The 12,704-nt window shown below is 46.5% G+C and overlaps 1 protein-coding gene across 1 annotated transcript in view; it reads left to right on the top strand.

The window, feature by feature from the left end:
• The first annotated feature begins 243 nt into the window (after nt 1-243).
• LOC6039275 (titin) overlaps nt 244-12,704 on the top strand; it is a 30,918-nt gene continuing 18,457 nt past the window's right edge. The window contains 4 exon segments of the mRNA XM_038258756.1: nt 244-516; nt 651-3,947; nt 3,950-12,373; nt 12,452-12,670. Coding sequence (XP_038114684.1) covers nt 474-516; nt 651-3,947; nt 3,950-12,373; nt 12,452-12,670 — 11,983 coding nt within the window. The 5' untranslated portion in view covers nt 244-473.

Genomic DNA, 12,704 nt, shown 5'->3' on the forward strand with positions numbered 1-12,704 from the left:
GCCGGCTGAAAGATCAGGACGAAGTAGACACCAAACACGCAATTCCACAAGTATCGGATTTCCATGTGCCAACTCTTCTAGAAACAATTCCGAACGAAGCTCTCAATCAAATAGAGACCCCTGAGGCTGTTGTTGAAAGAAATGCGACAGTTGCGTTTAGCGATTTCATTGCTCCATTACAGTCCCATATCATATCTGCCGACACCACTGCACCTTTCGAAGAAATCATCGAGCCACGTAAGTTTGCCACAAAATCTATACAAGATGGCTTAAGAGCTGCCGAATGTATAGAAGTGTCAAGTAATGAACTAAACGACATCAATGTTCCAACTGAAGCCCCTCATGGACAGGCATCAGTTTCATTTACGACTAATATCATTGCAAATGTAACGGAAACAAGAACACACGAAAATGTAGATAACATAATTGTTACTAAAGAGCCAACAGAGCGGTTCGCAAAATTAACACAATCAATGTTTGATATGTACGAGGAGCTTACTCCGATAGTAAGAGAAGGTAAGTTTTACAAATGCCCAATATCAACCTTAAAAATACATGCCATAAAAAACATTCCAAACTCAATCAAAACAACAGTCAAACTCTAACAAAATAAAAACTTACATAACATTCCATACCATTTTACTCTACAGATGACACAACAACTGCAACACTCACACGAACAACCAAACAAGCACAACACAAAGCAACACAACAAGAACACGAAGAAGAAAAATCAGCAACAGAAACATCAACAAGAACACTACACTTACAAAACCAATGTGAAACACAGAGTGCGGAAGAAACGTGTATAAACTTGACAATAACTAAAACGAAAAAGAAAGAAAACATTAAACAAGAAGTCACAGTCCAGGAGCTTCCAGAGGAAGTCAAGGTGACTGAGATCATCACTGAGGAAGGCAAGCCCAAGAAGCAGATCACCAAGAAACGTGTCATCAAGAAAAAGACCGGAAAGAAGGAACAAGTTACGGAGATCGTCACTGTTCAAGAAGACGACCAGCTACCACAGACGACTGTGACTGTCACTGAATCTGAAGTGCCATTCGAGGAAGCTGTCGAGTTCCAGCCTCACAAGTTCGCTCCTCAAGAAGCCGTAGTCCAAGAGCTTCCAGAGGAAGTCAAGGTGACTGAAATCATCACTGAGGAAGGCCAGCCCAAGAAACAGATCACCAAGAAACGTGTCATCAAGAAAAAGACCGGAAAGAAGGAACAAGTTACGGAGATCGTCACTGTTCAAGAAGACGACCAGCTACCACAGACGACTGTGACTGTCACTGAATCTGATGTACCATTCGAGGAAGCTGTCGAGTTCCAGCCTCACAAGATCACTCCTCAAGAAGCCATAGTCCAAGAGCTTCCAGAGGAAGTCAAGGTGACTGAAATCATCACTGAGGAAGGCCAACCAAAGAAGCAGATCACCAAGAAACGTGTCATCAAGAAAAAGACCGGAAAGAAGGAACAAGTTACGGAGATCGTCACTGTTCAAGAAGACGACCAGCTACCACAGACGACTGTGACTGTCACTGAATCTGAAGTGCCATTCGAGGAAGCTGTCGAGTTCCAGCCTCACAAGTTCGCTCCTCAAGAAGCCGTAGTCCAAGAGCTTCCAGAGGAAGTCAAGGTGACTGAAATCATCACTGAGGAAGGCCAGCCCCAGAAACAGATCACCAAGAAACGTGTCATCAAGAAAAAGACCGGAAAGAAGGAACAAGTTACGGAGATCGTCACTGTTCAAGAAGACGACCAGCTACCACAGACGACTGTGACTGTCACTGAATCTGAAGTGCCATTCGAGGAAGCTGTCGAGTTCCAGCCTCACAAGATCATTCCTCAAGAAGCAGTAGTCCAAGAGCTTCCAGAGGAAGTCAAGGTGACTGAAATCATCACTGAGGAAGGCAAGCCCAAGAAACAGATCACCAAGAAACGTGTCATCAAGAAAAAGACCGGAAAGAAGGAACAAGTTACGGAGATCGTCACTGTTCAAGAAGACGACCAGCTACCACAGACGACTGTGACTGTCACTGAATCTGAAGTGCCATTCGAGGAAGCTGTCGAGTTCCAGCCTCACAAAATCACTCCTCAAGAAGCAGTAGTCCAAGAGCTTCCAGAGGAAGTCAAGGTGACTGAAATCATCACTGAGGAAGGCCGGCCCAAGAAACAGATCACCAAGAAACGTGTCATCAAGAAAAAGACCGGAAAGAAGGAACAAGTTACGGAGATCGTCACTGTTCAAGAAGACGACCAGCTACCACAGACGACTGTGACTGTCACTGAATCTGATGTAACATTCGAGGAAGCTGTCGAGTTCCAGCCTCACAAGATCACTCCTCAAGAAGCCGTAGTCCAAGAGCTTCCAGAGGAAGTCAAGGTGACTGAAATCATCACTGAGGAAGGCAAGCCCAAGAAACAGATCACCAAGAAACGTGTCATCAAGAAAAAGACCGGAAAGAAGGAACAAGTTACGGAGATCGTCACTGTTCAAGAAGACGACCAGCTACCACAGACGACTGTGACTGTCACTGAATCTGAAGTGCCATTCGAGGAAGCTGTCGAGTTCCAGCCTCACAAGTTCGCTCCTCAAGAAGCCGTAGTCCAAGAGCTTCCAGAGGAAGTCAAGGTGAAGGAAATCATAACTGAGGAAGGCAAACCCAAGAAGCAGATCACCAAGAAACGTGTCATCAAGAAAAAGACCGGAAAGAAGGAACAAGTTACGGAGATCGTCACTGTTCAAGAAGACGACCAGCTACCACAGACGACTGTGACTGTTACTGAATCTGATGTACCATTCGAGGAAGCTGTCGAGTTCCTGCCTCACAAAATCACTCCTCAAGAAGCAGTAGTCCAAGAGCTTCCAGAGGAAGTCAAGGTGACTGAAATCATCACTGAGGAAGGCAAGCCCAAGAAACAGATCACCAAGAAACGTGTCATCAAGAAAAAGACCGGAAAGAAGGAACAAGTTACGGAGATCGTCACTGTTCAAGAAGACGACCAGCTACCACAGACGACTGTGACTGTCACTGAATCTGAAGTGCCATTCGAGGAAGCTGTCGAGTTCCAGCCTCACAAGTTCGCTCCTCAAGAAGCCGTAGTCCAAGAGCTTCCAGAGGAAGTCAAGGTGACTGAAATCATCACTGAGGAAGGCAAACCCAAGAAGCAGATCACCAAAAAACGTGTCATCAAGAAAAAGACCGGAAAGAAGGAACAAGTTACGGAGATCGTCACTGTTCAAGAAGACGACCAGCTACCACAGACGACTGTGACTGTCACTGAATCTGAAGTGCCATTCGAGGAAGCTGTCGAGTTCCAGCCTCACAAGTTCGCTCTTCAAGAAGCCGTAGTCCAAGAGCTTCCAGAGGAAGTCAAGGTGACTGAAATCATCACTGAGGAAGGCAAACCCAAGAAGCAGATCACCAAAAAACGTGTCATCAAGAAAAAGACCGGAAAGAAGGAACAAGTTACGGAGATCGTCACTGTTCAAGAAGACGACCAGCTACCACAGACGACTGTGACTGTCACTGAATCTGAAGTGCCATTCGAGGAAGCTGTCGAGTTCCAGCCTCACAAGTTCGCTCCTCAAGAAGCCGTAGTCCAAGAGCTTCCAGAGGAAGTCAAGGTGAAGGAAATCATAACTGAGGAAGGCAAGCCCAAGAAGCAGATCACCAAAAAACGTGTCATCAAGAAAAATACCGGAAAGAAGGAACAAGTTACGGAGATCGTCACTGTTCAAGAAGACGACCAGCTACCACAGACGACTGTGACTGTTACTGAATCTGATGTACCATTCGAGGAAGCTGTCGAGTTCCTGCCTCACAAAATCACTCCTCAAGAAGCAGTAGTCCAAGAGCTTCCAGAGGAAGTCAAGGTGACTGAAATCATCACTGAGGAAGGCAAGCCCAAGAAACAGATCACCAAGAAACGTGTCATCAAGAAAAGACCGGAAAGAAGGAACAAGTTACGGAGATCGTCACTGTTCAAGAAGACGACCAGCTACCACAGACGACTGTGACTGTCACTGAATCTGAAGTGCCATTCGAGGAAGCTGTCGAGTTCCAGCCTCACAAGTTCGCTCCTCAAGAAGCCGTAGTCCAAGAGCTTCCAGAGGAAGTCAAGGTGACTGAAATCATCACTGAGGAAGGCAAACCCAAGAAGCAGATCACCAAAAAACGTGTCATCAAGAAAAAGACCGGAAAGAAGGAACAAGTTACGGAGATCGTCACTGTTCAAGAAGACGACCAGCTACCACAGACGACTGTGACTGTTACTGAATCTGATGTACCATTCGAGGAAGCTGTCGAGTTCCTGCCTCACAAAATCACTCCTCAAGAAGCAGTAGTCCAAGAGCTTCCAGAGGAAGTCAAGGTGACTGAAATCATCACTGAGGAAGGCAAGCCCAAGAAGCAGATCACCAAAAAACGTGTCATCAAGAAAAAGACCGGAAAGAAGGAACAAGTTACGGAGATCGTCACTGTTCAAGAAGACGACCAGCTACCACAGACGACTGTGACTGTTACTGAATCTGATGTACCATTCGAGGAAGCTGTCGAGTTCCTGCCTCACAAAATCACTCCTCAAGAAGCAGTAGTCCAAGAGCTTCCAGAGGAAGTCAAGGTGACTGAAATCATCACTGAGGAAGGCAAGCCCAAGAAACAGATCACCAAGAAACGTGTCATCAAGAAAAAGACCGGAAAGAAGGAACAAGTTACGGAGATCGTCACTGTTCAAGAAGACGACCAGCTACCACAGACGACTGTGACTGTTACTGAATCTGATGTACCATTCGAGGAAGCTGTCGAGTTCCTGCCTCACAAAATCACTCCTCAAGAAGCAGTAGTCCAAGAGCTTCCAGAGGAAGTCAAGGTGACTGAAATCATCACTGAGGAAGGCAAGCCCAAGAAACAGATCACCAAGAAACGTGTCATCAAGAAAAAGACCGGAAAGAAGGAACAAGTTACGGAGATCGTCACTGTTCAAGAAGACGACCAGCTACCACAGACGACTGTGACTGTCACTGAATCTGATGTACCATTCGAGGAAGCTGTCGAGTTCCTGCCTCACAAAATCACTCCTCAAGAAGCAGTAGTCCAAGAGCTTCCAGAGGAAGTCAAGGTGACTGAAATCATCACTGAGGAAGGCAAGCCCAAGAAACAGATCACCAAGAAACGTGTCATCAAGAAAAAGACCGGAAAGAAGGAACAAGTTACGGAGATCGTCACTGTTCAAGAAGACGACCAGCTACCACAGACGACTGTGACTGTCACTGAATCTGATGTACCATTCGAGGAAGCTGTCGAGTTCCTGCCTCACAAAATCACTCCTCAAGAAGCAGTAGTCCAAGAGCTTCCAGAGGAAGTCAAGGTGACTGAAATCATCACTGAGGAAGGCAAGCCCAAGAAACAGATCACCAAGAAACGTGTCATCAAGAAAAAGACCGGAAAGAAGGAACAAGTTACGGAGATCGTCACTGTTCAAGAAGACGACCAGCTACCACAGACGACTGTGACTGTCACTGAATCTGATGTACCATTCGAGGAAGCTGTCGAGTTCCTGCCTCACAAAATCACTCCTCAAGAAGCAGTAGTCCAAGAGCTTCCAGAGGAAGTCAAGGTGACTGAAATCATCACTGAGGAAGGCAAGCCCAAGAAACAGATCACCAAGAAACGTGTCATCAAGAAAAAGACCGGAAAGAAGGAACAAGTTACGGAGATCGTCACTGTTCAAGAAGACGACCAGCTACCACAGACGACTGTGACTGTCACTGAATCTGAAGTGCCATTCGAGGAAGCTGTCGAGTTCCAGCCTCACAAGATCATTCCTCAAGAAGCAGTAGTCCAAGAGCTTCCAGAGGAAGTCAAGGTGACTGAAATCATCACTGAGGAAGGCAAGCCCAAGAAACAGATCACCAAGAAACGTGTCATCAAGAAAAAGACCGGAAAGAAGGAACAAGTTACGGAGATCGTCACTGTTCAAGAAGACGACCAGCTACCACAGACGACCGTGACTGTTACTGAATCTGATGTACCATTCGAGGAAGCTGTCGAGTTCCTGCCTCACAAAATCACTCCTCAAGAAGCAGTAGTCCAAGAGCTTCCAGAGGAAGTCAAGGTGACTGAAATCATCACTGAGGAAGGCCAGCCCAAGAAACAGATCACCAAGAAACGTGTCATCAAGAAAAAGACCGGAAAGAAGGAACAAGTTACGGAGATCGTCACTGTTCAAGAAGACGACCAGCTACCACAGACGACTGTGACTGTCACTGAATCTGATGTACCATTCGAGGAAGCTGTCGAGTTCCTGCCTCACAAAATCACTCCTCAAGAAGCAGTAGTCCAAGAGCTTCCAGAGGAAGTCAAGGTGACTGAAATCATCACTGAGGAAGGCAAGCCCAAGAAGCAGATCACCAAGAAACGTGTCATCAAGAAAAAGACCGGAAAGAAGGAACAAGTTACGGAGATCGTCACTGTTCAAGAAGACGACCAGCTACCACAGACGACTGTGACTGTTACTGAATCTGAAGTGCCATTCGAGGAAGCTGTCGAGTTCCAGCCTCACAAGATCATTCCTCAAGAAGCAGTAGTCCAAGAGCTTCCAGAGGAAGTCAAGGTGACTGAAATCATCACTGAGGAAGGCAAGCCCAAGAAACAGATCACCAAGAAACGTGTCATCAAGAAAAAGACCGGAAAGAAGGAACAAGTTACGGAGATCGTCACTGTTCAAGAAGACGACCAGCTACCACAGACGACCGTGACTGTTACTGAATCTGATGTACCATTCGAGGAAGCTGTCGAGTTCCTGCCTCACAAAATCACTCCTCAAGAAGCAGTAGTCCAAGAGCTTCCAGAGGAAGTCAAGGTGACTGAAATCATCACTGAGGAAGGCCAGCCCAAGAAACAGATCACCAAGAAACGTGTCATCAAGAAAAAGACCGGAAAGAAGGAACAAGTTACGGAGATCGTCACTGTTCAAGAAGACGACCAGCTACCACAGACGACTGTGACTGTCACTGAATCTGATGTACCATTCGAGGAAGCTGTCGATTTCCTGCCTCACAAAATCACTCCTCAAGAAGCAGTAGTCCAAGAGCTTCCAGAGGAAGTCAAGGTGACTGAAATCATCACTGAGGAAGGCCAGCCCAAGAAACAGATCACCAAGAAACGTGTCATCAAGAAAAAGACCGGAAAGAAGGAACAAGTTACGGAGATCGTCACTGTTCAAGAAGACGACCAGCTACCACAGACGACTGTGACTGTCACTGAATCTGAAGTGCCATTCGAGGAAGCTGTCGAGTTCCTGCCTCACAAAATCACTCCTCAAGAAGCAGTAGTCCAAGAGCTTCCAGAGGAAGTCAAGGTGACTGAAATCATCACTGAGGAAGGCCAGCCCAAGAAACAGATCACCAAGAAACGTGTCATCAAGAAAAAGACCGGAAAGAAGGAACAAGTTACGGAGATCGTCACTGTTCAAGAAGACGACCAGCTACCACAGACGACTGTGACTGTCACTGAATCTGAAGTGCCATTCGAGGAAGCTGTCGATTTCCTGCCTCACAAAATCACTCCTCAAGAAGCAGTAGTCCAAGAGCTTCCAGAGGAAGTCAAGGTGACTGAAATCATCACTGAGGAAGGCCAGCCCAAGAAACAGATCACCAAGAAACGTGTCATCAAGAAAAAGACCGGAAAGAAGGAACAAGTTACGGAGATCGTCACTGTTCAAGAAGACGACCAGCTACCACAGACGACTGTGACTGTCACTGAATCTGATGTACCATTCGAGGAAGCTGTCGATTTCCTGCCTCACAAAATCACTCCTCAAGAAGCAGTAGTCCAAGAGCTTCCAGAGGAAGTCAAGGTGACTGAAATCATCACTGAGGAAGGCCAGCCCAAGAAACAGATCACCAAGAAACGTGTCATCAAGAAAAAGACCGGAAAGAAGGAACAAGTTACGGAGATCGTCACTGTTCAAGAAGACGACCAGCTACCACAGACGACTGTGACTGTTACTGAATCTGATGTACCATTCGAGGAAGCTGTCGAGTTCCTGCCTCACAAAATCACTCCTCAAGAAGCAGTAGTCCAAGAGCTTCCAGAGGAAGTCAAGGTGACTGAAATCATCACTGAGGAAGGCAAGCCCAAGAAACAGATCACCAAGAAACGTGTCATCAAGAAAAAGACCGGAAAGAAGGAACAAGTTACGGAGATCGTCACTGTTCAAGAAGACGACCAGCTACCACAGACGACTGTGACTGTCACTGAATCTGAAGTGCCATTCGAGGAAGCTGTCGAGTTCCTGCCTCACAAAATCACTCCTCAAGAAGCAGTAGTCCAAGAGCTTCCAGAGGAAGTCAAGGTGAAGGAAATCATCACTGAGGAAGGCCAGCCCAAGAAACAGATCACCAAGAAACGTGTCATCAAGAAAAAGACCGGAAAGAAGGAACAAGTTACGGAGATCGTCACTGTTCAAGAAGACGACCAGCTACCACAGACGACTGTGACTGTTACTGAATCTGATGTACCATTCGAGGAAGCTGTCGAGTTCCTGCCTCACAAAATCACTCCTCAAGAAGCAGTAGTCCAAGAGCTTCCAGAGGAAGTCAAGGTGACTGAAATCATCACTGAGGAAGGCAAGCCCAAGAAACAGATCACCAAGAAACGTGTCATCAAGAAAAAGACCGGAAAGAAGGAACAAGTTACGGAGATCGTCACTGTTCAAGAAGACGACCAGCTACCACAGACGACTGTGACTGTCACTGAATCTGAAGTGCCATTCGAGGAAGCTGTCGAGTTCCAGCCTCACAAGTTCGCTCCTCAAGAAGCCGTAGTCCAAGAGCTTCCAGAGGAAGTCAAGGTGACTGAAATCATCACTGAGGAAGGCCAACCCAAGAAGCAGATCACCAAGAAACGTGTCATCAAGAAAAAGACCGGAAAGAAGGAACAAGTTACGGAGATCGTCACTGTTCAAGAAGACGACCAGCTACCACAGACGACTGTGACTGTTACTGAATCTGAAGTGCCATTCGAGGAAGCTGTCGAGTTCCAGCCTCACAAGATCATTCCTCAAGAAGCAGTAGTCCAAGAGCTTCCAGAGGAAGTCAAGGTGACTGAAATCATCACTGAGGAAGGCCAACCCAAGAAGCAGATCACCAAGAAACGTGTCATCAAGAAAAAGACCGGAAAGAAGGAACAAGTTACGGAGATCGTCACTGTTCAAGAAGACGACCAGCTACCACAGACGACTGTGACTGTCACTGAATCTGAAGTGCCATTCGAGAAAGCTGTCGAGTTCCAGCCTGACAAATTCGCTCCTCAAGAAGCAGTAGTCCAAGAGCTTCCAGAGGAAGTCAAGGTGACTGAAATCATCACTGAGGAAGGCCAGCCCAAGAAGCAGATCACCAAGAAACGTGTCATCAAGAAAAAGACCGGAAAGAAGGAACAAGTTACGGAGATCGTCACTGTTCAAGAAGACGACCAGCTACCACAGACGACTGTGACTGTCACTGAATCTGAAGTGCCATTCGAGGAAGCTGTCGAGTTCCAGCCTCACAAGATCATTCCTCAAGAAGCAGTAGTCCAAGAGCTTCCAGAGGAAGTCAAGGTGACTGAAATCATCACTGAGGAAGGCCAACCCAAGAAGCAGATCACCAAGAAACGTGTCATCAAGAAAAAGACCGGAAAGAAGGAACAAGTTACGGAGATCGTCACTGTTCAAGAAGACGACCAGCTACCACAGACGACTGTGACTGTCACTGAATCTGAAGTGCCATTCGAGGAAGCTGTCGAGTTCCAGCCTCACAAGTTCGCTCCTCAAGAAGCCGTAGTCCAAGAGCTTCCAGAGGAAGTCAAGGTGACTGAAATCATCACTGAGGAAGGCAAGCCCAAGAAACAGATCACCAAGAAACGTGTCATCAAGAAAAAGACCGGAAAGAAGGAACAAGTTACGGAGATCGTCACTGTTCAAGAAGACGACCAGCTACCACAGACGACTGTGACTGTCACTGAATCTGAAGTGCCATTCGAGAAAGCTGTCGAGTTCCAGCCTGACAAATTCGCTCCTCAAGAAGCAGTAGTCCAAGAGCTTCCAGAGGAAGTCAAGGTGACTGAAATCATCACTGAGGAAGGCCAGCCCAAGAAGCAGATCACCAAGAAACGTGTCATCAAGAAAAAGACCGGAAAGAAGGAACAAGTTACGGAGATCGTCACTGTTCAAGAAGACGACCAGCTACCACAGACGACTGTGACTGTTACTGAATCTGAAGTGCCATTCGAGGAAGCTGTCAAGTTCCAGCCTCACAAGATCATTCCTCAAGAAGCAGTAGTCCAAGAGCTTCCAGAGGAAGTCAAGGTGACTGAAATCATCACTAAGGAAGGCCAACCCAAGAAGCAGATCACCAAGAAACGTGTCATCAAGAAAAAGACCGGAAAGAAGGAACAAGTTACGGAGATCGTCACTGTTCAAGAAGACGACCAGCTACCACAGACGACTGTGACTGTCACTGAATCTGAAGTGCCATTCGAGGAAGCTGTCGAGTTCCAGCCTCACAAGATCATTCCTCAAGAAGCAGTAGTCCAAGAGCTTCCAGAGGAAGTCAAGGTGACTGAAATCATCACTGAGGAAGGCCAGCCCAAGAAGCAGATCACCAAGAAACGTGTCATCAAGAAAAAGACCGGAAAGAAGGAACAAGTTACGGAGATCGTCACTGTTCAAGAAGACGACCAGCTACCACAGACGACTGTGACTGTCACTGAATCTGAAGTGCCATTCGAGGAAGCTGTCGAGTTCCAGCCTCACAAGATCATTCCTCAAGAAGCAGTAGTCCAAGAGCTTCCAGAGGAAGTCAAGGTGACTGAAATCATCACTAAGGAAGGCCAACCCAAGAAGCAGATCACCAAGAAACGTGTCATCAAGAAAAAGACCGGAAAGAAGGAACAAGTTACGGAGATCGTCACTGTTCAAGAAGACGACCAGCTACCACAGACGACTGTGACTGTCACTGAATCTGAAGTGCCATTCGAGGAAGCTGTCGAGTTCCAGCCTCACAAGATCATTCCTCAAGAAGCAGTAGTCCAAGAGCTTCCAGAGGAAGTCAAGGTGACTGAAATCATCACTGAGGAAGGCAAGCCCAAGAAGCAGATCACCAAGAAACGTGTCATCAAGAAAAAGACCGGAAAGAAAGAACAAGTTACGGAGATCGTCACTGTTCAAGAAGACGACCAGCTACCACAGACGACTGTGACTGTCACTGAATCTGAAGTGCCATTCGAGGAAGCTGTCGAGTTCCAGCCTCACAAGATCATTCCTCAAGAAGCAGTAGTCCAAGAGCTTCCAGAGGAAGTTAAGGTGACTGAAATCATCACTGAGGAAGGCCAACCAAAGAAGCAGATCACCAAGAAACGTGTCATCAAGAAAAAGACCGGAAAGAAGGAACAAGTTACGGAGATCGTCACTGTTCAAGAAGACGACCAGCTACCACAGACGACTGTGACTGTCACTGAATCTGAAGTGCCATTCGAGGAAGCTGTCGAGTTCCAGCCTCACAAGTTCGCTCCTCAAGAAGCCGTAGTCCAAGAGCTTCCAGAGGAAGTCAAGGTGACTGAAATCATCACTGAGGAAGGCAAGCCCAAGAAACAGATCACCAAGAAACGTGTCATCAAGAAAAAGACCGGAAAGAAGGAACAAGTTACGGAGATCGTCACTGTTCAAGAAGACGACCAGCTACCACAGACGACTGTGACTGTCACTGAATCTGAAGTGCCATTCGAGAAAGCTGTCGAGTTCCAGCCTGACAAATTCGCTCCTCAAGAAGCAGTAGTCCAAGAGCTTCCAGAGGAAGTCAAGGTGACTGAAATCATCACTGAGGAAGGCAAGCCCAAGAAGCAGATCACCAAGAAACGTGTCATCAAGAAAAAGACCGGAAAGAAGGAACAAGTTACGGAGATCGTCACTGTTCAAGAAGACGACCAGCTACCACAGACGACTGTGACTGTCACTGAATCTGAAGTGCCATTCGAGGAAGCTGTCGAGTTCCAGCCTCACAAGTTCGCTCCTCAAGAAGCCGTAGTCCAAGAGCTTCCAGAGGAAGTCAAGGTGACTGAAATCATCACTGAGGAAGGCAAGCCCAAGAAACAGATCACCAAGAAACGTGTCATCAAGAAAAAGACCGGAAAGAAGGAACAAGTTACGGAGATCGTCACTGTTCAAGAAGACGATCAGCTACCACAAACGACTGTGACTGTCACTGAATCTGAAATTCCGCAAATCGATGACAAATTTTTGAAAGAAATTTCTAATGTTCCCACTCTCAGCTCAACAACACCTACACAAACACCCACACATACACAAAACATTTCAACTGATACATGTGGTAAGATAAGACGCTTTGTAACATTTAACACATTGAATATTTCAATTACATGTAACACCTCAAACAATTTCGTTGTAGATGCTGACACACAAGAACATACAAGTCCCATATTCGTCACTACATTCGAAACATGCACAGACAACAAACAAACATACATCAAGTCAAAAAATAAAAAGGTTGTTAAAACAAAGGGTATGGTTGTGGAAGAAACATTAAGTGACGAGGAAATCACATTGATTCCACAGCCACTATCCGGAATATGTATAGAGGAGGTCGATGAGTCATACATGGAACCAGGTAGGACGACATATATCTTGATATTTATTTGTTT

The sequence above is a fragment of the Culex quinquefasciatus genome, chromosome 3 (assembly GCF_015732765.1).
Source record: "Culex quinquefasciatus strain JHB chromosome 3, VPISU_Cqui_1.0_pri_paternal, whole genome shotgun sequence".
NCBI classification, from domain to species: domain Eukaryota; kingdom Metazoa; phylum Arthropoda; class Insecta; order Diptera; family Culicidae; genus Culex; species Culex quinquefasciatus.